The 25,939-nt window shown below is 39.7% G+C and overlaps 1 protein-coding gene across 2 annotated transcripts; it reads right to left on the bottom strand.

Annotated features, from left to right (window-relative positions):
• Positions 1 to 900: 900 nt before the first annotated feature.
• Positions 901 to 25,840, bottom strand: TRMT1L (tRNA methyltransferase 1L). Of its 2 annotated transcripts, none has more exons than XM_081947391.1 (16): positions 25,720 to 25,840; positions 21,253 to 21,405; positions 17,474 to 17,584; positions 13,576 to 13,689; positions 11,472 to 11,536; positions 10,937 to 11,066; positions 9,655 to 9,772; positions 8,884 to 8,963; positions 8,096 to 8,342; positions 7,198 to 7,410; positions 5,951 to 6,141; positions 4,983 to 5,061; positions 3,339 to 3,505; positions 2,188 to 2,247; positions 1,661 to 1,787; positions 901 to 1,461 (listed from the first exon to the last, which is right to left on the bottom strand). In XM_081947391.1, exons 2-16 carry the CDS (start codon positions 21,398 to 21,400, stop codon positions 1,236 to 1,238), a joined length of 2,076 nt encoding a protein of 691 aa, XP_081803517.1. In that variant the 5' UTR covers positions 21,401 to 21,405; positions 25,720 to 25,840; the 3' UTR covers positions 901 to 1,235. The 2 variants fall into 2 exon arrangements, with proteins under 2 accessions (XP_081803517.1, XP_081803516.1); XM_081947390.1 differs by lacking the exon at positions 25,720 to 25,840 and adding an exon at positions 25,408 to 25,693.
• Positions 25,841 to 25,939: the final 99 nt, after the last annotated feature.

The raw sequence follows: 25,939 nt of genomic DNA on the forward strand, positions 1-25,939 counted from the left end.
AGCAACTTGTCCATTTAGTGTCCCTCTCAACTCTCCGACCAGCCCTAACAAATTTCACTGTTTTCTCTACAACAGCTCTCCCCACCCCCTTTTACTATAGTATATGGTAAAACAAGTGCTACAGAAGACTGTTGTCTTTGATTATCCCTTTTTGAGATTCCCTATCTCTGCAATAGTAGAAGCAGAAAAGGAAGACCATCTTGGATCATTGGAATCATCCATCAACTACCATACATATTGACCAAAGCAGCTGATTATTCTTCCTGTGAAGGTGTGGGATTTGGAGGAACAGAGAATTCCTCATTACAGTATAAACTAACTGCCCTTAATATATTGAGTACCGGAATGAATATGAGTGCAGCTTAAGTGATTGCTTTTGTCCCTATTGCAATTAGCTATCCAATATCAATCATGCTTGATAGCGCCAATGTGAACAATTCTGATGTGTGCTATTTTGCCTATTTAAATAGATACAACAATCCAAGGAAGGTAACTGAATTCCAGGAAGATGTATAGGGTTTGAAGGGTACACTTTTAGATTAAAAACACTGATAAAGACTATCCGAATATTTGTCCCTGAATTACATCTAACATCAAGGACCATATTTCAGTAATAGAATGCAAGCTTCAGAAGCAAATCTCTGTATGTTGGGGAGGAGGAAGAAATTAAAATCCATTTTGAATTTTATCCAAATTGTTTAGAAACTACAGTATGTCAGTAATTGCTATTTTACAAGCAATAAAAATATTAACATTCTGACTTCTGATACTTTTAACTACAGAAAGCAATTGGTGGCAGAGCTAGATTCTTAAATATAATCCCTAGGTCAGGCTAACCAAGCTCTTTCCTCTTATCCCTCCAAATCATATTTGAAAGCCACTAATGACATGAGACTCAAAACAAATGAAAACACTTTATTGGTAGGTATTAGCTGTGCTTGCACACATGCTTAACGTCTTTCAATTCCACATTATCTTAAAAAATATACACCTGAACAAAAAATGACAAGTCAGGAAAAACGGCGTTTACCAAGTTTAAATGCAAGCATTACATGAAAAAGTTTCCTGCTGAGCTGGGAAATTAACTGTACATTTGTGATTCCTCATCACTTTTTTCCCCTGAAAAATTTGAAATGTTAAAATAGTTGAACATCACAAAAGTTGAGACATAGGGCTCAGTAGGTTCTCTCAACATAAATCTTCAATAAAAGAAAGCAGGTCCCAGAAGGACCCTTTCAAATACTCTCTTCTGCAAAGTCACCTTCGGTTCCCGCTTGGACATCCTCAATCGCCTGCAAAGAGCCATCTGCTTGTCCTCCTGTATATGTAGGAAGGCTGTACTTTACAAGGATGGATTTAAACTGCATCAAGGGGGCACTGGTGCGGACACCCATAGGGTCAAAATGAGTTCGGCTTACACGATATCCGGCTTCAAACAGAGAGTGCAAGAACTTATTTAACCTGGGGGTGGGGGTGGGGGGAAAGTATAGGCAAACGGTAAGTACCTTTAGGCTTGCTCTTTCTATTTTCCCCACAATTCCAACCCTAATAGGACCAGAGAATATGACTGGCTCCAAGATATCCAGTGAGACAGGCTAGGACCCAAGCTTCCATATTCCCTAGCATTTACACCATTGAGATGTTTTAAAATTGCACTTACTTTGGCATGTTCATTCCTTTAATGCTGTGCCTGTGGACATTATAATAAAAAGCAGGATGCTCAGCATTACTTTCTAACTTCTGGCGCTTTGCTCCATTTTGGTTGATGTCGACACTTTTCCTTTTCTCTGCAACAGAGGGCAAGCATCAGAACTTTTTAATATCTTGATAAATATTTGCTTAGTAAGGGAAATGGTGTATGAAATATGGAATGTGCAAAACATTTAAGTGCGTGCTTCAGCCAGCAATTACTGTTCCATATGTATGCTGAAGCATATGTTGGTCCAGACATAGATTTTCTGGCACAATTGTTCTGGATGTGAGTAGGTAGGAAAAGTCACAAAATGTTTGTTTCATACAGAGGTGGTTTCATGGATATCTAGTGCAAACCAACATTAAGAATGCTATCCCAGTGTTTAGTGTTATTGTTCAATGAACATTTTTCTTGTTTCACTGACTTTCTAAACTAGAATATCCTAGATAATTATTTCTGTTTTTGGATATTATTTTACATTGATAACTACCTACCATGCACGATGTAGTAATCTGCTGCAGGATCTGATGTCTTAATAAATACACCACATTCTTCTAAAATTTAAGGAAAACAATGATAATTCAGTCATTATATAAGGAACGTATGTATTTGATAAGATGAAAAGGTTGCGTTGGAGAAACACTCTAAATAACTGAAATAGTACCTTTATAGTTAAAGGACTGTTGCTTAGAATAGCATGCACTAATTTAAATAGCTCATACTAAATATTTGTGGACTGGTGTTGAATGTATTTTCATTTGGATACAATATGCAGTAAATTAGTCTTTGCTAATGCTATGTATCACTGTTCTGATACATACTGTACATACATAGCTATTTAAAATTATTCTTTGTAAATGAAACCAGCTAAAAGCACACAGAATCTCTCTAATATTAAAGAAACAATGAGGGAAATCCATTTTTTAATTCTAACTATATATAATAAAAAGTAAGTCTTCTGACTTCTGAAGGGCAAGTTATTCTCTGCTATATGCCAAGACCTAGTACTGTTATGATCATTAAAAATTGCCATTTTAAAGAGATGCATGGAAGAGCGATTTCTCATGCAACTTAAAGCACTTTTAAGAAATTAAATCCCTAACCTACACATCTTATTACTCAATAAGTCGGGCTGAGAAAATATGTACAGATCCCTCACATCCTGGACATAAGTTCTTTCAATTACTGCCTTCAGGACACTGCTGCAGGGCATTGCATACCAAAACAATCAGACACGGAGACCATTTTTTCCCTTGTGCCATCACTGCTGAAGTACTGTCTTCTGTGTATTTACTCATGCAGTATAGCTTATTACTTCTAATCTTTTCTACTACCTTCTATTATTGGTATTGATATGATTATTATTTTGCATATACACTGAAAGCTTATGCACCAGAGACAAATGCCTTATATGTCTGAACACACTTGTCCAAATAAAATTTTATTTTTATTCCTATTCCTACTCAGTAACATACTACTTTATGGATGTTTTGCCTTTTTGCAAAAATTAACATCACAAATTTATTTTTCTTTTTCAACAACAACCAGAACACAATGATTTACAGCCTCTTGTTGGCTTTATGTACTAAATTGGACTGTTTAAAAATTACTAAACATTTTTTTTACCATCATCATGCCTTCTCACCTTGTTTACCCTGACTGCTAGGAGCATGAATTGTAAACTGTTTCAGTGTTGTACATTCTGCCTCACAGATCAGTGTTTTTAGAAGTGCCTGGATGTCTTCTAGGCCATACTGAACTGCTTCAAACAGCATTCTTCTAAGAAATCCTGTATTGAAGAGGGATCCTGACCTACAATACAACAAAACTATAGAATGTAATGGAGAAATTTATTTTAAAATGAGAAAGTGTTTATTTTAGAAAAAAAATGTCATGGGGCGTTTATTTTCTAGATTTTAAAGGGATTTAAAGAATTTGGATTTCTCTTGCAAACAACATATTTAGATGGTTAATTAGTGGAGGTAAAAAAATCATGGCCTATTTCCCACACAACAAAATTTCATGGTTCCCAACAAAAATAAAACTGGATTAAAAAAGTGTACTCAGCCTATTTCTCCTAGTAAATCTTAAAAAAGGATGGAACCTATTAATTAGGAAAACTATATTCTAGTTATGCATATTCAAAATTATGTAGGAAATATGTTTGCACTTTTTTTCCCAAAAATCCAAACTCTAATCAGAAATTTACCTTACGATGATCAAGCGAATGTTTTTATTTATTTCCTCTTGTTTCTAATAACCGCACAGAACTTTTTCAAACAGCATAAATCTCTTGAGTGCAATGAGTAACATTTTAGGTAAAAATAAATTGCCTGATTTCAGATTGATTCTGATATAGCAGTAAATTAGAATGTAATAACAGAACAGCCAAGCAGAAGTGTTCTTTGAGATTCATTAAACCTCAGTGTTAATGCCTTATTGGGTTATGAGGAAGCCATAGATGAGAAACAAAGAGGCACATGGGTGAAAATCTGGATTAACAATAGAAAAGAAACCAGGAACATTCAGATGCATACAGGTAGTCCTCGACTTACAACGACAATTGACCCCAGAATTTATGCTGCTAAGTAAGAAATTTGTTAAATGAGCTTTGCCCCATTTTAAGACCCTTTTTGCCACATTTGTTAATATGAACTTTGTGAAATTATGTCACATGTCTGTTAAGTGAATTGCCGATCACCGCCTCCGTGCATCACGTTTTCAAGCCTCTGTGCATTGAATTCTTGGCCTCTGTGCCAATCACCGCCGCCTGGAACCGCTCAAAAACATGACACGCAGAGGCCAAAAATGCAATGCGCAGAGGCCGAAAACGTGATGCCAGAGGCGGCAATGTACTCTGGCAATCCCGGCAGCCTTGAATGGGTCTGAAATAGAGCATTGAGGCTAAAAACGCGAGCCACAAAGGCCAAAAATGTGAGCCATGGAGGTGGCAATGGTCTGTGGCAATCCCTGCAGTCTGGAACAGGTCTAAAATGCGATGCGTGGAGGCCGAAAATGGCCGAAGGGGGGGGATGGATGGGGGGTGGGGGGGGGGCTACATTCAGTGTATAAGACACACCCACATTTTCACCTTCTTTTAGGGGTGTGTGTGCATCTTAGACACCAAAAGATATGGTACTTCCAAGTAAGTAAAAAAGGGATTGTACTTTAGATGCTAGGTATGGGTAAGAGTATTTTATTAATGTATTAATAATGTATTACACATCCTTCTCAATCTAATTTTTCATTCTTATTCTGAAGTGAGAAGAGACTCAAAAAGAATACTTACCACAAAGGTCCCAGTTCAACTGCTGTCTTCCCAGTCATTTGGTTATGGCAGTCACACGGAAGCTGCCAGTAAGGATTATCTATGAAAAAGAAACAGTAAAACATATTTTTTCTAGACCAATATCTGAGTGATATATAATTTATGAATGTTATGGAAATTGAAATGCCAATAAATTAAAAGCCATTATAATTACAAAGTAATTTGTTCTGGCTATTTAACTAAACGCTATAATTTCAGAAATGGGTGAATTAATCCCTGTAGGCATGCATAAAACATGAGTTTATATTACAGCTTACTTCCTCTGATTATACTTCCTAAACTTGTTGGAGAGCTGAAGTTCAAGTGTAATAATAAATAGCCTTAACACTTGAACAAAGAGATTGAAGCTTGAGTCAAAAGCTTAGGTTTTGATCCAATCATTGTAACTTGATTTAACCTGCCTCATGGCACTACAAGATACTAGTTTATTTCAGTAAATTTAAGGCAGATGCTTTTCCCTAAGAAGCGCTCCATGGAACAGGAAAATTCAAGTCCTGGGAAATCATTATTCAACTCTATATGTCCACTTAGTATGTTTTACAAATATCACCTGAAGTTAAGTCCCAGTAATTGTGTACATGATTACACCCTTCCTGTACAGTAAGTAGTTCTAATTTCTCATGAAAACGATTCCAATATTGTTTTCAATTATTAGCTCATTAATTTTATTCATTTTTATGCTGTTGCTATTTCTTATTGTTAGAAGCTTTCTACTGCAAAAAGATAAAAGGTATAAATAAAATGTATGCAGGACTATCATCTAGATTCTAATTCAGCACTTTACCAAAATAGTCTGCTGCACAGAAGTTAATTTGAGAATAGATTACTATTGAACAAACAAGCAACAGAAAAGGCAGGTGCTGTGGTGATTTTGTTTTCATTAACTGAACCAACCCGAACACTAGCTGAAATTAAAAAATAGGATTTACCTTCTATCATATTGCCCTCTCTTTTGAATATCCTCTCTTCACACCATTGACAGTGAATTAGGTATCGAATTTTCTTGACAGTATCATCTGCAGAAGAGGGACCTCTCAACACTCTCACTTGTACTAGTACAAAATGTTCAAGAGCCACAGCAAACAAAACTTCAATGCCTTTGTTGCATCTAGCAGCAGCTCTGTAAAAAGAGAGAATATTAAGAATAGAATCCAGCAAAGGCTAACTCTTCCCAAATGTCCTACTCCTAACTTCAATCACATTTGGCAAAGAGCTGGGCAAAGAATCAGGGTTCCCACCAGAGTGGAGGTTGATTGAATCTCAGGGAGACCTCTTCATAGCTGTCCATTTTTATAAAAAAAAAAATCCTAATTCCATGAAATTATTTTTTGCATGAAATCAGGCTTGATAAAGATGAACTCAAAATAAAAGTTTAATTCAAATTAGTGTTTTGAAATGTGTCTATTCACACTGTACAACTGACTTGTGTACCCACATAATGAAAAAAGAGATGTCGTTCTAGAAGGCAGGCACCCAACTGGAGAAGAGTTCCTTTCCTGTTATGATAGTGTTTTTATGTCAACAGTTTGATGCTGTTCCAGAATAATTTTTTGGCATTTCAAAGATCTATACATAATGGGGTTGCTGTTGAGGCTTCCTAAATCAATTTGATTAAGAAACCACCTTCATAATCGCCTTAATCCTGGAATAATCTATCTGGTGACTATTCTTATGTAGCATAATTTTTTGTTCTCCCTTTATGGAAATGGCTTTTTAGTAATTATCTGGATGTGTTTTCTTGAAAGAAATCTATTTCAGTAAGGGCCCAAACTTTTGCAGTTGTTCCTTAGACCTGCAAACCATCAGCCCTATAATAATTACTAGAAATTCAGTTTCTGCCTATTTTTGTTCACGTTCAGAGACTAAAAAGGATGTTAAGAGGCTCAAAAATACAACATTCAACTTTGTGGATCAAACCTTTTGTATACGGGCTCTGAAGAAGTTTTCTGTTTACACATTCATAATTCTTGATCTAATTGCTGAAGGTTACTGAGAAACACGATGTAAAAATCAATTTTGCTTAGTCCATTGTATAAGAATAAACAACAAGGTAAAAACTGCAGCCATCTAATATTAGTCCCTTTGGGGAGTCCCTTTGGGGAGAGGGGGCGGTCTAGAAATCAAATAAAATAAATAAATTAGAATTTGAAAGAACTATTAAGAAATGCAACTGCACCTTGCCACAGCAGCAAGTACCATCCTAGCAGCCAGCTCCTTATAGTATTCTGTCCTGATAATGTTGCAACCATAATGACGTTGGGCCACATGCTGCGCCTTTGAATAGAGAGAACTTGTATCTGTTGATGTCACTGAAACAATTCCAAGATTTCTTACATTTCTGAAAGCTGCATCTAAGTAGTTTACTGATGATCCAAATGGGTCCAGGTGGCTGTATGATAATGCAGGAGACAGAACATAGCACAGTAAAAATTATACATATAAGAAAATGTATGTACAACTGGTATCTTGCTTACTAAAATGCCATACACTTCAACAGGAACTCCTTTCAAAAAAGTATTGTCTGCCTAAGGTTGCAATTTCATGAATTATATTGCCATGTTTTTTTAAAAAAATCTAGTGCCTATTCATATTGAAAGTAAAACAAAATGTTGACAATATAAGCTGATTGTCAAAGCTATATAAATAGAAAAGTATGCAATGAGCCCAATTAATTATCTGAACCCAGATGAAGAATGCAAACAGTTTTCTAAAACTTGAGATTCAACAGACATTGTAGGCAGAAGAAAGCAGCATGAAACTAAAGTGCAACAATGATTCTTAAAAGATATTTTTAAGCAATCTTAATTTGCCAAATCAAAGATTCCAGAACATAATTATAATTCCTTCAGCAAGCACTGATGTCCTTCTCCAATCAATCAGTTTGTGGCCCAGTTCACAGAATACTAAACCGTAATAGAATATCCTGTGAACTATGTATTTTAGTTGACTTAAAGAGGTAAACCTTGAACCTGCATATCAATCTCCTTTTTGTGTTCTACATCTGTATTATTCTCCATCTAGATATTGGAAAGCACAACTGGGGAAATGGGATTGAACTAAGACAAGACACTTACATGAAATCAAATGCTCTCAAATGCATGATGACATTGGCATCCATTTTTGTCACCTCAATGGTAGGCAAGTTTTCTTCCCCTTCTTCCATTGCTTCATCACAGTCATCTTCCTCAAAATTCATCACAACTTTCATCTTATTTAAATGACAATTTTCTCGTATCATGGTAACTGAATTTTCATTATAATCATTAATTGTGACTTTTACTGAATTTCCAAGATGCTTTGCCCACTGTAATCCCATTATACCTGGAAGGCAGATGATACATACATAATGAATTCAGTAAAAGGCATGCTACAGATTTGTGATCTCACTATGCAGAATACAATATTAGGTTTGAATTATTTAGGAAATGTACATATACAGGTAGTCCTTCTTTAATTACCATAATTAGGATTAAAACTTAGTTATTAAGCCAAATGGTCAATTAGTGAAACCATATCTGTGCTTATGATCTTACTTCTGCTTTCCTTTGCTGTATAGACCTGAGAAGGTCATAAGTGCATGGATTGGTAGAAAAGTTACTTTTCATTAGCTGCTACATAAAGCAGTCACTAAATAGCACATTTAATAGAAACCATGAAATCAATGCAAATTTTCTCCAATTCTGTTAAAAATATATATGCACTCATAAAATTTAATGGCAGGGCAAGCTTTTAAAAAAGGTGCATTCCTAAGCATCTTTATTCAGAAATAAATTCTATTAATAAGACTTATTCCCTCAGATTGCACCTAGATATACACATTCTCGTTACAAATTATAAATCAAAATGCATAACAGCAATCTACCAGTGGCTCCAAATGCATCCAGACATTCCAAAGGTTTCCGTTCCTCTGTTAGAACAGTTAAAGCACAGACTATAAGTTGTCTAAAAGAAAAAGAAGAAAGTATACCGAAACCATGCATTTATTATTCTTATATCTTGTTTAAAGGACAATGTCTGGAAAAAAAAACCTATGGAACATATATAACATAATGCAGTTATAATTATTATTGTTTTGACCAATTTAATGTACTGAGATTATTGATAGGGATTCAATTGTATTAGGCAAAGAATAGTCCACTTCGCGTACAATGCTAAGACATAGCGCAATTAATATGATCAAAATTCAGGTGCTTGGCAACCAGTATGTATGATGGTTGCAGTATCCTGGTATCATGGGATCGCAATTTGCAAAACTTTCCCTGCTGGCTTCTGAGAAGCAAAGTCAATGGGAGAAGCCCAATTCTATAATATGATTCATTTAATAACCAGGGCAAAAAAGGTTGTAAGATTGGATGCAATTCAGTCAACAACTGCCAGTGGAAATTCTGGTCCCAATTATGATTGTAAGTCAAGGACTAATTGTAGTCCTGGTTTAATGATGATATACTATTATTTTAGTTCAAACCTCACTTGAATTCTTGGTTGACTGACTGGGTTTTTAATAATTTATTAGGTTCTCTTTAACCCTTTATAACCCACAATACAGCAAAAATGTATACAATTACTGGCTTCTGTTAATAAGAAAATTCACAATATTTCTTTATAACTCTTCGTCAATGTTATCATTTCTTACCTGCTAAGTTTCATTTTGGGGTTAAAATAGGAATCAGTTTTCTGGGGTGTTGAATAGTTAGGAAGGACTTGTACATCTGTGTCCGCTTCCTTCAATACTTCATATTTAGGAGCAAGGGCTAAGGATTATTTTCAGATGAAAGAGTGTTACAGCCCATTTCAGATCATCATTCAAAGTTCCACAAATCACAGATCAGAATCTATCCTATTCTCCTAACTTGCTAAATGATACTTGAGTTTTCACATTGGGACCATATAAAAGCTAGAAAGTGGGTTCCAAAATGTACACATAAATGGAGAGATGGTTCTAGGAACAACTATTTGGTTATTGTTCCTGAGTGAATGAAAGGCCCTATTGATGATACCTGCATAGTGTATAAAGTTTAAAACTACCATAATTAGATTCAAACTGAAATATGCGGAGCATTAAAAAGAGACATTGGAAGAAGTAAAACATGATTCTGATAACACTTAAAACTATGTTATGGTGAAATGTCACCACTATGTCATCATATTAAAAAGACTTTAAGCTGTGTTTGGATTCAGTCACAATCCTTAAAAGAGATCCTTATTAGAAAAAAAGGATCTAATCATGTGGTAACATATATGACAGTTTTTATAGAAAACCTAGCGCAGAAGAGAGGAAACTTCTTGGTCAGGGATTATTTCTAATGGCATCTCCTACAACTGTTTTACAATGACTATGTCAGCTAGAACTGATAGGAGTTGTAGTTAAGAACACATTGAAAACCACCAGATACACATCACTATTTTGTTTGTTCCCCAATATGAATTCTCAGCAGCTTCAACAATGGTGGCATTGTAGTTCAGAAACTTTTGGGAGCCACAAGTTCATTACTTATGTCTTAAATGTATTTCATAATCAACATTTTAAAATTGTACAATTAAAAAAAAACAATGACTACTTAAAGACATATGCTTTTCTAGAGGAAGGAAGCAAACTACAAAATACAATCCTTGAATAAGTTATTTCCCCTGACAACTAAATCCAAAGATACAATAAAATAATATTTTACTATGTAACATTGTTAATAACTCAGCTTACCCTCTTTAAACAAATAAGGTCCATTAAAGATACAGAAAAATTGTACCTAGAAATTACAGAAACCTTGTCCTTTTAAGATGTTCTGAGTTCCTAGACAGAAATATAAAATCATAAAGTTTCACTATTCTAAATTTATAATTTATTCAGTCTATGACACTGAATGTTCAAAATAATCAGAGCTTTATGAAGAAACAACAGAAATATGTTAACTACTTACTTGAAGTAAACCTTGATTCAGTTTCTCCTTTATTTACATGTCGTTTAATATGTCCTACCATGTCACTTCTTCTGCTGATTGTTGCTGAACAGATAATACAGTGATAATGCGACCCCATTTTTATGGATATCTATAATACACACCACATACAAATTTAAAGTTCAATAAATGCTTTTCTTAAAGTTATACTGTGCCTGTGTCTTATTTGTTTCTCGGTGCAATCTAATTATTTGCTACAGTACTTAAAGACAAAAAAGATATGAGAAACTTAATAATGTACTTCCTCTTTTTTTACATGTCGCTATTACCTATTGTGCATGAAACAAAACTGAGGTAAAAAGTTTATATTGTAAAGTGGACATTCTTTATAGTGAACAGAATATATATATAGGTGAGAAATACAATGTCTAAAAGGAAAGCTTATTGCCCCCCCCCTCCGTTTACTAGAGAACTCAAGTTCAAAATTGAGATGAATGTAATTCATAACTAAAGGAACCGATCATAGCAACAATTTACACAGCTGAATAGTGGTTACCTGGTCTCCTACAACATTTGGTTTCACAGGCCGGCATGGCAAGTCACAGATGCACATTCTGTAGCCTAAAATTAAAAAAGACATTGGACACCTCTAAATGATTACTCAGTTTTCAACAGTGAATTCATTCATGTTCTGAAGTTCTATCTTGTCAAACTGTTTAATTTTAACTTCTTGAAATAAAATGTAACCACCACTAGTGATGTAAATTTCATAATATGAGATGGGGGCAGAGAAGGGTGATAGCTTCAAATAATCTCCAAGGATTGTGCATCCATATTTTTAACGCAAGTGCCTAATTATATAAAACTGATGAGAAGCTGGGAGAAGGTCTATTTTAACACAAAGTTTTTCTCATAAATAACATCAATGGAATTAAAGACCACCATTATCTCTTTTGTTCAATCAAGTGGTCTAAAGAAAAAACCTTTCCAGCCATAAGAAGTTGGAAATGATGCAAAGTTCTTTTAGGATGTGGGGAAGAGCTCATAACACTTTTTTTTAGACAACATAGTTGATGGGATAGGAAGAAAAAAAAAGACAACTCAAATAGGGCTTTCTTTTTATCTCATTCTAGTAAGACAAATGTAGAAAACTCAGATTAATAGATTAACAATTAAATAACTTAGTAATTAAAGCCAGCAGTATTAATTTTAAAAAAATCAAAACATTAAAGATATTTATGTGTAAGGACAAACTACAATTCTGATTGGAATTAGGGTTTGATTTATATATTGCTACAGTATTCAGTAAACATTCTAACATTTTTCTTCACATGTTATCTAAGGAAACTCATTCTGGATTTGAAGAAAAATAAAATGTATATGGACATGTGAAACCAGCATAAGATACACAACTGAACAGTCTTTATCATTTATGTTGCTCGGATACTAAGTTGTACATTTCATATTCCCATTTTTGTGGCATAGATGGGGGTTGAATTCATTTTAATAGGCTTTTAGAAAAAAAGTAAGGAGGAAAAACAAAGTGAGAAAAAACAAAATACCAGATAAAGCTATGCAATGGCCTTGCTAGCCACAGCTGCCATCTGATCATCAAACAGGAGCTGTAAGTCCAGGAAGACCTTTGAATGGAGAAGCATCACCCTTATCTAAGAGCAAAAATTGGGTATTTTGGCCCTGAAGCCTAGCTCTTCACTCAGTGTGGCTAAAACCTCTTTTTCTTTGTTCCCTTCTGGGTTTGTTATCTCTGTCATCTTTGTTCTTTTTTGTTATGCATTGTTTCAAATGTATTTAACAATTTGTAAACCTCTGAAAGTCACTTGGAGCCAGTGGACATATCAATTTATTAAATAATAACTTCCGTATCCCATAAAAATCTTTCAACCACAGCTCTTTTTCACAGTCATTCAGGATATAGTCATTCCCTTAAAAGGCTATTTAATCTACCTGCAAGTATTGCATAAAAAGCTTGCAGCTCATTCAATAGAGAAGTCTATACAAGTCTAGGTGAGATGGATAGTTCCCCTCTTTTGTAAATCAAGGAAATAAAAGCTTCTTGCCAAGAAGGGGGAATATGTCACAATGCTAAATATTCCATTCTTTACCTGAATTAATTATTAAATATATCTTTCCTGTCAAGTATTACAATATATATCCTAGAAAAAATAACTTGTCCTTAAGTTTTGTTGAATTTTATCTCTTCCATTATTTATCTCTTTTCATATACAGAAGTAATACTTTTTTCTTGGGTTTTTTTGCAGATTATATTTATTTATTTAAAAGAGTTGTATGGTCATCTACCTTTTGGCACATGACCCTGAGAAGCTAACAACAATAAACACACACACACACAAAACAATACAATTTAAAAAATCAAGAAAAATCAGGCAACATCAACTATTCTAAAAATCCATCTTTCACAACCATTCATCTATATTATCTCCTGGTCTCCAGCCTTATTGTCCTAAACCTTGGGGCAAAAGCCAACTCTTTTCTTCTCTTGAACTCTGACTATTATAAATTAAGAATTAAAGAATGCCCCTGTAATCATGATGTTTAGTTACAACATTAATTACAGAGAAAAACTAACAGTTGTCATCTAACTGCATTAGCGTTAATAATGGTGTTTTAGCTACATTTACCTTCAAATTCAACAGATACTTTCCAATGAAGATTCTGAAGGTGGCGCCGGAGCTTGTGACTACTGCAAGCTTTGAACCTCTCTTCAGGACATAATGGGCAGGACCTCTTGTCAGCTGATATTTTAAATTAAACCAAAATAAGAAAAAAAATATGCAATAATATTCTTTCAGTATTGAAGTTTTTTTTGCCAATATACAGAAGTAGCATTTGCATCTCAACTCAAAAACTAAGAAACTTATTTGCTTTAAAAGCCATGGTTTAAGGTTTATTTGAACTAGTGTTGAAGTATCTGCAATCCATGACAGAAATCTTTTGGTTTTTTTCATACGATTACGATAATAATCTAAGGTTACTAGAAAAAAGTAGCACATCATTGCCTCCTGAACAGACATTATTTTCTTTGTTCCTTTCCATGCTTTCCATCCATTAGGGATGATTTTGCTCCCAAGCCTCTGTGAAATTAATTCTATTGCATCTTCTTATTTGGACCTAATAAAAAGGATAGAACTGCAAGTACAGCCCTAAATAAGTAAAACAATACTGGGTTTTTTTTCTTAAAAATCTTTTATTCACTACTACTTATGCAATGCGAGGTCCGTTGTCAATAAGGCCCCCCTCATCCACGATCTAATTTTGGAGGGGGAGCCGGACCTCGCCGGAATAACCGAGACCTGGTTGGGCCACGAGGGAGGTCTACCCCTTGTGGAAATGTGCCCACCAGGTTATCGAGCATTTCACCAGCCTCGGGCCCAGGGAAGGGGCGGTGGGGTAGCTGTGATTATCCGGGAAGACTTAGAGCCGAGAGAGTTCACTGTGCCGCAGACATCCGGGTGTGAGTCCCTCGTCGTGAGATGGGGCCCAGGGAGGCAGTTGGGCCTGCTGATAGTATACCTGGCTCCTCGCTATACTTCAGCGGCCCTGCCCGAACTCCTTGAGCTGATCTCATCGGTGGCGGTTGAGACCCCCAAACTTTTAGTGATGGGGGATTTTAATCTGCCGTCGATGGGAGAAGCGTCTGAGGGGGTTCGGGAGTTCATGGCTTCCATGACAGCCATGGACCTGACCCAGTTAATTCAGGGCCCTACTCACGAGGGAGGCCACACCCTGGACCTTGTTTTTGTCTCTGGCCAGTGGACGAGTGATCTGGGAATAGGGGATCTAGACACTATTCCCCTGTCATGGTCGGATCACTCACTTCTCCGGCTGGACTTCCCTGGTGCTACCCCCCGCCGCGAGGAGGCGGAACTGGAAGGTATTAGATGGTTCCGCCCCAAGCGCCTGATGGAACCGGATAGGTTCCAGACGGAACTTGGGCCACCTACTGTGGACCTGACCCGCCCCCGAGTGGAGGACCTGGTAGACGCATGGAATAGTGCGACTACCGGGGCCCTAGACCGGGTGGCGCCTTTGCGGCCTCTCTTGCGGCGACGAACCACCCTGGCACCTTGGTTTACCGAGGAGCTAAGGGTGATGAAACGCCACAAGAGACGCCTAGAGAGTCGTTGGAGATCCTCCCGTTCCGAATTTGACCGAGCACAGGTACGAGCATATTTGAAGACGTACCTTGTGGCATTAAGAGCGGCCAAACGTCAACATTGTGCCGCTCTTATTGCGTCTGCAGATAACCGCCCTGCTGCCCTATTTCGGGTGACCCGTTCCCTCTTGTTTGAGAGACCACGGGAAGCCCCACTACAGGGCAGAGCAGAGGAGTTTGGGAATTATCTACAGGACAAAGTCGCTCAAATCCGGATGGGATGGACCCCTTTCAGTGATTCAGTAGAGACGCCCGTTGCGAGTCTTGAGGGACCGCTTTGGGAGGAGTTTGACTCGGTTGCCATCGAGGATTTGGACAGGTTGCGTGGACGTCTGCGACCTACCACATGTTTATTGGACCCGTGTCCCTCCTGGCTTGTACTGGCATCCTGGGAGGTTACGCGCGACTGGCTCCTGGGCCTGGTGAACGCCTCGTTGGGTGAGGGTTCTCTACCGGCCGCCTTGAAAGAGGCGGTGGTGAGGCCCCTGCTCAAGAAGCCTTCCCTGGACCCAACGGACCTAGTCAATTATCGTCCAGTCTCCAACCTTCCTTTTTTAGCGAAGGTTGTAGAGAGTGTGGTAGCACAGCAGTTCCCACGTCACCTGGAGGAAAATGATTATCTAGACCCGCGCCAGTCCGGCTTCCGACCCGGGCACAGCACAGAGACGGCCTTGGTCGCATTGGTTGATGATCTCTGGAGGGCCAGAGATAGGGGTTGTTCCTCTATCCTGGTCCTATTAGATCTCTCGGCGGCGTTCGATACCATCGACCATGGTATCCTGTTGCACCGGCTAGAGGGGCTGGGAGTCAGGGGCACCGTCTTACGGTGGTTTGGCTCCTACCTCTCTGATCGGACGCAACGTGTGTTGACAGGGGAGCAGAGTTCGACCCGGAGGCCACTCACATGTGGAGTGCCACAGGGATCGGTACTCTCGCCTCTCCTGTTCAACACATATATGAAACCACTGGGCGAGATCATCCGTGGTTTTGGGGTGGGATATCATCTGTATGCTGATGATACTCAGCTGTACATTTCCACCCCGAACCACCCCAATGAGGCCGTCGAAATGATGTCCCGGTGTCTGGAGGCCGTACGGGTCTGGATGGATGGCAACCGACTAAAACTCAACCCTTCCAAGACGGAGTGGCTGTGGCTTCCGGCCTCCCGGTTCAACCAGGTGTTTCCATCTCTGGCCATCGGGGGCGTCCAACTAGCCCCCATGGAACAGGTGCGCAATTTGGGCGTCCTCCTGGATGCCCGGCTGTCCATGGATAACCATGTAACAGCCGTGGCAAGGGGGGCGTTCCATCAGGTCCGCCTGATGCGCCAATTGCGCCCCTTATTGGACCGGGATGCCCTACGCACAGTCACCCATGCGCTAGTGACGTCTCGCCTGGATTACTGCAATGCTCTCTACATGGGGCTTCCCTTGAGATGCACTCGGAGACTACAGTTGGTCCAGAACGCGGCCGCGCGGGTAATTATGGGGAGGACTAGGTACTCCCCTGTAACACCTCTCCTGCGCGAGCTGCACTGGCTTCCTGTGGTCTACCGAGTGCGTTTCAAGGTTTTGATTATGATCTTTAAAGCGCTTCATGGCACAGGGCCTAGTTATATGCAGGATCGCATCCTGCCCCATACATCCCTACGACCAATTCGCTCACACAGAGAGGGACTTCTCCGGGTGCCGTCCGCCAAACAGTGCCGGGGGGCGACACCCAGGAGCAGAGCCTTCTCTGTGGTGGGCCCAGCCCTGTGGAATGACCTCCCCCGTGACATCAGGATTACTTCCGATCTCCGCTCCTTCCGTGTACAGCTGAAGACCCACCTCTTTCAATTATCTGGCCTGGCTCAATCGTAATTATTCTTATTCCTCCTAACTGTTTTTAAATTGTATTTTAAACGTTAAATCTTAATTTTATATCGGGTTTTTACAATTGGGGTATTTTAATGCGGGTCTTTTAACTGTCTATATGATGTAAATTGTTTACCTCCTCCGAGTCCGTGTTTGTGTATCTGTATGTATGTTCTGTATGTACGCCTATGTGTTTTATATATTTTCTGTGTTTTATATGCCCCATTGTACGCCGCCCCGAGTCCTACTTGGAAAGGGAGCGGCTAATAAATTCAAACTTATTATTATTATTATTATTTTGATAATTCTTTACACATATTGCCTAGACTCATAACCATCACTGATGCACAATTCCTTATTTGGTTCCTATTTTAAGATTAGTAACATAGTTTCATCAGATTATCTCAGTTTTCCATAGCTACCAAGCAAAGTACTTATCCAACAACTGAGTGCCACAAGCATTGTATTTCCATCATTTATTGTTTCTTCTGGAAATATTTTAAATACCTGCCAGTTGTTGGTCTTCACTCTTGGAATCAGAGGAAATTAGGCAGCCTTCCTGTAAATCAGCCAGTTTTTCTAAATCATCAAGTGTCCGGTGAATTGAAATATGTTTCTCTAAAATAAACAATTCAAATTACTTTTCAGCAAAGTCTGGGCATGTATATATGCACTATACATAAACAACTTCAATCTTTCAAAAGTTTTTTAAAAGTTTGGAGTCTTTGTACACTGTTTCTCAAGCAATCCTGTTTTTATAATGGCCCACCTAATCATCTTGCCTATTATATCATAGCTATGTAATAGTAATGTTGTACCCTTTCCCCAAACAAATCTATAAGACTAATAAAAAAATCATTAAAAACTTCATAATGAATTTCCACAACAGCTCATACATTGACAACATATTTACATAGTACATAGGCTTGTAACTGAAATATCTGTGGATCTCATCAGCTACTTTTCAGGATTATCTGACCAAAAGAGTGCATTTGGTTTGCAAGTTTCAATGGTCACTCAATGGTTGTTAAATGAGGACTACTTGTAGTATCAAAAAATGTTTATGCTTTTTGTAAATTCATACATGTCCATAGGTTGCACTGAAAACAAAGAATTTCTTCTATGGAATTAGAGTACATTTTAAACTCTGATTTCTAGCTATAAAAATGTTAACTGTTTCCTATATTTTTGGCTCAGTTGTCAGTGATAAAAAAATAAATAAGTGTATTTTGTTTTTATATATCTCCAGGCATGATTAGGAATGCCTGGTATTGAATATTTATTTTATGGCATATACTTAATTAGGGGAAAATCCCAGTGTATTCAATGGGCTTCCTCATTACTAACTGTATTGGGATTACATATTAAATTTCATTGACTGGCTGGTGGCATAGGTTCCTTTCTAGAAATTTGGGGTAATTTTATAATGCATAGAAGAATTCTATTCTGTTGAACTTTGGCAGTGGCTCTATGGGACTGCATATGTATTTTAATAAACTTAAACTGGGTTTAGGCCAGCGGTTCTCAAATAGTGGGGCGCGCCCCCCTGGGGGGCGCGAGGCTCTGTAAAGGGGGGCGCGAAGGCTCCCTTTCCATCTGGGTGCAACGGCGGCGAAGGCGTGGGCGAGGCATAATATATCCCGCCTGGAAGTGGCAGCACTTCGGACTGGATTTTCATTGGAGCCGCGGGCTGGAGCTGTGCAAGAAGCCTTCTCGGGCGGGGGTGTGAGGGAGGGAAGCATGGGACCGCCCGTCTTCGCCAACGCGTAGCTCGCCTCCCCGCCAGCAGCTCCACTGCCAGCATTCCATCTGGAAGCGGAAGCGCAACAGCCACTGTTGGGGAAGGGACAAAGGGGCGGCGGTCGCCCGATCTTGCCACCGCCACCCCTTCGCCCCTGGTAACGGCGACTGTTGTGCTGCTGCTTCCAGCTGGGATGCTGGAGGAGCTGCTGGCAGGGAGGGAGGGAAGAAGGGCAGAAGGGAGGTGGAAGGAAGGAAAGAAAAGCAGACACGCCGGAGGGAAAGAGGAAAGAAGGCAAGCAGGCAGGAAGGAGGCAGAAGGAAGGAGGGAAGAATGGAACTGGAAGGGAGGCAGGGAAGGAGGGAGGGAGAAAGGAAGGATAGGAGGATAGGGAAAGAGGAAAGAAGGCAGGCAGGCAGAAGGGAGGGAGGTGCAAGGAAGGAAGGAAGCATAGATAAGCAGGAGGGAAAGAAGGCAGGCAGGCAGGAGGAAAGAGGAAGGAGGGAACTGGAAGGGAGGCAGGGAAGGAGGGAGGGAGAAAGGAAGGAGGATAGGGAAAGAGGAAAGAAGGCAGGCAGGCAGAAGGGAGGGAGGTGCAAGGAAGGAAGAAAGCATAGATAAGCAGGAGGGAAAGAAGGCAGGCAGGCAGGAGGAAAGAGGAAGGAGGGAACTGGAAGGGAGGCAGGGAAGGAGGGAGGGAGAAAGGAAGGAGGATAGGGAAAGAGGAAAGAAGGCAGGCAGGCAGAAGGGAGGGAGGTGCAAGGAAGGAAGAAAGCATAGATAAGCAGGAGGGAAAGAAGGCAGGCAGGCAGGGGGAAAGAGGAAGGAGGGAACTGGAAGGGAGGCAGGAAGGAAGGGAAGGAGGAAGGGAGGGTGGAAGGAAGGATAGACAAGTAAGAGGGAAAGAGGAAAGAAAGCATGTGACTACGGTGGGAGACGAGGAAAGACCGGTGTGCTATGTTATGCAGAGGTGTACTTATAACAATTTTATAGACAAATGATACTATTTACAGTCGCGTGGGGGGGGGGCGCGAAATGTTTTCTTCTTCCTAGGGGGGAGCATGACAGAAAATAATTGAGAAGCACTGGTTTAGGCAAAGAAAAGGGGGAAGGCAGGAATAGAGAAGTAGGACAAAAGACTTGCTAGGAAAAAATCAGATAACTAGAAACTGTTACATGGGAAAATGGAAAGCTAAGATAAGGGCTTTATTCCTAAATATGACAATAAAATCCAGTTGCTAACTGGTTGAATATAATGGAAAGATAGCTAAATAAAGATTAAAATATATGGAATATGGATAAATATGAAACTGATATGGGGAGGTTGTAAAGCAGAGGTTTGTGATCCACTTTTATACATGATAATTAAACTGAGTTGCGAATTGATTGAATGACAATAGAAGCACAAATAAGCATGGGTTAAGATACATGAAACATGGACCTACATAGAACTTCTAAGATGATGAATTAAGTGAGATGTTTGCCACTTGTTATTCTATATAATAGATTAAGGGAATTGTATATGGAAAAATGGAGAGGGAACATGAAATATACCTACAATGGGAACTATTGAGATTTAAAGACAGAATCACAACGTGGGGGCATGTAAGGATGTATAATTATATAAAGATAATGATGAGAATAGCTGGGAATTGTAACCAGGTCTACATCTCGGCCAAAATTAGGCTGGGTGGGTGGGTGGGTTAAAAGTATAATGATGATATAAGTATACTTTTTTGTTCTCTCTTTTTTTTTAAAGGAGGAAGATTTATGTATACTGAAAAGGAATTATAAATACCATCAACATAAAATGGAGCTTGCTCAGAAACTGAAATACACCAAGTAAATGAGATGAAGAGTGAGAAGTAGAGGAGAGAGGTAAGGGAAGAAGAGACGGATAGGAGAGAGGGCAAAGGGGGGAAAGAGGAGGAGAGAAATGAGGAGAGGTGAGAGAGGAGAAGGAAAGAGGAAGGGGAAGTAGAGAAGGGAAGGATGACAGAGGGAAGAAAGGAGGTAGGGAGGGAGAAAAAAATGATGGATAAGGTACAAATATGGTGTATGGAGAGCAGAAGAGCCAATAATTGTTTTTGGGAGTTGATGGTAAGATGAATTGATGTAAACATTTAATAATACACTATGATGTTGGCTAATAGTATACATGTGATTATATGTTATGAAAATGAAAAAATAAAAAACTTTATAAAAAAACTGGGTTTAGAAACCAATAAGTATAGATAATACATGCCTGGCTAACATTATAAGGTTTTGTGACAATGGTATTACACTACTTCAAAAATGATAAGCAGTGATAAGTGAGATTTGATTTGTAAATATTGGGAGAAATAAATATGAACATATTGTACCAAGAATTCACATCATTCCCTGACGCTGTAATATCTTTCAAAATAATGTATTAGAGGATGTACCTTATCTTATACTCTTTAACTATATGTCTTTACTAATTTTAAAAACAGATTAACAGAATATTTCATATCCTGTAAATCACCCCAAATAAAGCAAAGGTTTCCACATTATCCTAGCAAACCTTGTGGAGCTTTAGTTGATGCATCTAGTAGATTACTGTTAAGATCTTCAATGGAATTTTGCTCTGATTTTTTCATTTTGGCATTTATATCGTCATTAATGATTCCTCCATCTTGCCCAGGGCTATCAGGTTCCTTGGGGACATCCATTCCATCTACAAAAATTAAGAAACAAGATTGTAAGGCAAAACAATACACCTTAATTAACTACAATATTTTCTGTGTAAATATACTACAGTATTTCAATTAGTATATCTGCAACACAAAAAGTGTGAGATAAAAGATCAATTAGGCCCGTTGCAATCAACAGGATTTCAATATGTCACCACATGAATAAGACCTACAGAATTTAGTTGCATTTTTCCAAACAATAATTGAGCTTACATCTAACAATTTGAAAAGGAAAGTAGCATGTCGAGTGCCAGATTTACTAAAAATAACACTTGTGCAATATTGAAGACCAAAGGGAACAGGATTAAGCAATTAATTTTCCAAGGAGCAACATGAGAAACTGGGATTGTTGTGGAGGGACACCATCATTACCTCCCCTCCCCAGCTGCAGGCCAGATAGGGATGGTCAAAGGACTGGATATGCCTGTGGGCCATAAAATGCCTAGGTCTGTTTTTTTTTAAAGGTAAAGGAATACAGGTAGTCTTGACTTACAACAGTTCATTTAGTGACCATTCAAAGTTACAACTGCATTGAAAAAATGACTTATGACGACTTTCATCCCCATGGCCACATGGTTTACATTGGGATGTTTGACAACAGACTCACATTTTGATGGTTGCAGTGTCCTGGAGTCATGTGATCCCCTTCTAACAAGCAAAGTCAATGGGGAAACTAGATTCACTTAATAACCATGTTATTAATTTAAGAACTGCAGTAATTCATTTAACAAATGTGGTAAGAAAAGTCGTAAAATGAGGCAAAACTCACTTAATAAATTTCTCACCTAACAACATAAATTTTGGGCTCAATTGTAGTTGCAAGTTGAAGATTACCTGTAATGTATTCTAGTGTAGACAAAGCATAATCTAAAATGTTATGATTAGGATTGTAGTACACCTGAAAGGGCATAGATGGGGGGGGGGGGTGTTAAGTGAGTAAGGGCAATTTTAAGTGAGAAAAAGGCTTTTTTTTCATGTGACCACAGGAGTGCGGAGATGTTGGTAACTTTGAGGACCATTCATAAGCCTTATTTTCAGCACTTCTGTAATTTTAAAAGGTCACAGAATAGTTGTAGGTCGAGGACTATCTGTAAAATCAGGTAGCAGATCCCACACTTACGTGCACTGATGACATTATGTAGTTGGGTGAAAAAATGTCTGCAAGCAAGCAACCATACTCAGAGATGAGCTACATATATTCTCTTCTATTTGAAGCATAGTCTTTTTATATATTGTGCCCCTTAACAAATTTCAGTTCAGCAAATGTATGCTTGCCAATTCTGCTAAAATGGGAATATACAATCATTTGTACATACATGTTTTATTTCTCTTGAAAAACCTTAAAGCAGTAATGAAATCTATTTCAGGATTCCAAGGCTGGAGGCTTCAAAGCCACAGAGATAGCATTTTGGAATGTGCATCTGTGTAGGGCTCCCATTTGAAAGGACAATCGGCAAGACAATCCCCCCCCCCTCCTCCAGCCTTGGAATCCTGTGCAGGAAAGGTGGAGGTTTGCTCCAAAGCTGCGGCAGAGCATTGCAGAGCATTTCGGGGAGGCCTCCGCGGGTAACATTGAGTTTGCATGTGTTGCTTGAGCGAGATGTGTGCAGGCCTGGGGATCGGTACTCAGGAAAGATGTGATTTTGGGGTACAAAGGAAGAAGAAGCAATCTCCCTTCTCTCCCACTGCAGGGCTGCCACTGAGCTTGCGCAGGGTAACATGACCACTGGCAAAGGGACCCTGGCAGGCCGGCGGCAGGGGAGGTGCTCCAGAGGCTGAGTTGCCCAACGCCAGACAGGAGCAGCCCGGGAATGCTGCTCACAGCAGAACAGCAAGCAGAGTGAAGAGCCCCTGTGAGGCCAGCAGCAGCAGATACAGCAGGTGGGCAGAAGTGTGGGGGAGCTGATTTCAATGTGCCACACGGCCCTCTGCCTCGCTGTAGCAGCAGCCTGAGCAAAATCAGAGCTCCAGGCCTGGCAGAGGGCAAACTGTGGTCACCGCCTGCTCCAGAGCCACAAGGTGAGCTGTGGAATAGAGGGGCTCTTGGCTGCTAAGTTGTCTCACGCCGCAGGCAGGACTGGGGCTGGCAAAAGTGTGTCAGTGCCCTGAGAGGCAGAACAAATGGCAGCTCACAGCCCTCGCTGGCTCAGCTGATCCGCAGGGCTGCGTTTAAGGGGCCGAGGCTCCACAGGCTGCCTCCTGTGCTAGCCACGGCCACCCCTTCAGTAGGGCTTATTTTGGGGGTAGGGCTTATATTAGGCTAGGGCTTTTCTGGTGGCTCTTATTTTTGGGAAAACATGGTACTTCTCTAGGCATACAGCAGGACAACATACATTTAGAAGGTATTTTTATGAACTATAGGCAGATGCATAAATGCAGAAATGTGAAATATGATAACTTGCTAACAAAGATACCGCTTACCTACATGAAATAAATAAAATCTAAAGAATATAAGAATTTAATGAACATATTACTATATGTATATACAGAAAAAAAGGAAAGCAATTCTTTAGAAAAGTTTTTGCTTGGATAAGGAATTCTTCCAATTCCTTGGGCTTTGATTACCCTTAGCAAGTTGGAATTTAGCTTGAAAATAGTGATTTTGTGATTTCCCCCCTTTTGATTACAGTACATGAAATGTGGAGTCCTTGATGCTCTTCAAGCTTGTTTTGCTTGCAGACATTTCAACAAACGATTCAGACAAATGTTCAACTTCAGAAATATGGTGAAAGAAGGAGGAATATATAAGACTTAATTAACAAAGCTTTGTTTCCATGGATCCAGATTTAGCTTCCATGTGCTGCATATCCCTCCAGAATCAACTGGCAAGTGACTGAAAAACAGCTGACATTGAATAAGGAGATTTCAATCCGGCACTGCTTGAACAATGAAGTACTAAGCTTCCCAAATGAATTACTAATACAGGATTTGTTTGCTTAGGGGAAAGATCTGTTTAAACAATAGAATCGTGAACACCAAAAGAAAGCATCAGACTAGAACAATGATGCTCCTAGACTTGATGACTGCAGTTGAGGAACAGAAATGCAGGCAGTTGATGTTCGATGAGCTTTTCCTAGGGGCCTTCACTCCTAATCAGGCCAGATGTCCCTTGGATCTGATCAGTAGCATTTGGCACTATCCCGATTCTCTTTTTGACAGAGAATCATGCATGAAGGAATACATCATACAATTCTACTAATGAATTGCAATTTACCTATTCTGTGCTTTACCACAGTGGTTCTCAACCTGTGGACCATGAACCCCTGGATGTCCGCAAAGGCTTGAAGAAATATGATTTAAATATTGAATTAAGTGTTGGGGGCTCTGTGGCCACAAAAGGTATTTAAAGGGGATCTGTGGTGAAAAGGTTGAGAACCACTGCTTTACAGCAACGGAAAGAGAGAGAAATCTGGAAATTAGAGTCTCCTGACAACGCTTTCTTCCCACCTAAAGAGAAATAATTCCTCTGCCAGAAACCTGGGGAAGCCATCACTTTCCTCTCTTCTCACCTGAAAAGGACATCCTGTACACATTAAATTAGCATTAAATGGCACATTTAATGTGCCATTAAATGCTAATGAAAGAAACGGTTTGGTTTTTTGCAACAACTAGTCCTCTGGGAGGAACAATTGGTTGAGGGCCCGCAGAATCTCGCCACCCCCCGCCTTAAAGAGGCTAACGATTGCATCCCTGCAAACAGCGGTATCGCCCCCCCCCCCCCCCAAAAAAAATCAGTTCCCGCTGATGCCCCTCCAGGTCGTCCAAGAAAAGCAATGCACCGCTTGGAAATCGGGAAACCTCTGACCGACGTGCCCAACATATGAAGGCGCCTTCTAACCGTCTGAAAAGGTTCCTCTCAAGCGACGTGGGTAAGGAGAAGAAAGGCCGGCGGCAACAACAACAACAAAAACCAGTTTCTCTACCTCCTTCTCCTCATGGCAAAACCCAGCCTGCAAAGCCGTTTCTGCCCCACCCCTTTTACTCACTCAGCTCTTCCGCGGCCTCCTTATCTTCTTCATCCTCCCTGCTTTCCCTAAGTCTCTCTTCGTTGGGGGGCGACGGCGGTAGTTGTAAGAACGACAGCGGGGCGTCCTCGGCCGCCATTTTTTTCCCCACAGAGCGAAGTTGGAGAGGCGAGGATTGCTCTGCCCTCCTCCTCCTCCTCCTCCTCCTCCTCAATCTGCTCTCCCAAAACCTCTCACGCCACTCAAAAGGGCTCCCTCGCTGGCCAAACCGCTGCTTTACTCCGGGACGACAAATGGGAGGCTACGCCTCCGTGACATTTTGAACCTACCCACCTTCTACAACACCCAAAATCCAACGCGGCTCGTGAACTACAATTCCCAAAATGCCGCCACTCTGAAGGAAAACAAGGCCGCCTTTTTGCCGGTGTACAGCCCCGTTGGCAGTTGGTAAACTACAGTACCCAGCATGCAACTCGACAGGGCTGGTGTTTATATGCTCTTCTAATGGGAGACCGCAAATTGACGGGTTACAGTAGAATGTAAACGAGGAGCC

This window comes from Natrix helvetica (assembly GCF_964273705.1).
Source record: "Natrix helvetica genome assembly, chromosome: 3".
Taxonomy (NCBI): domain Eukaryota; kingdom Metazoa; phylum Chordata; class Lepidosauria; order Squamata; family Natricidae; genus Natrix; species Natrix helvetica.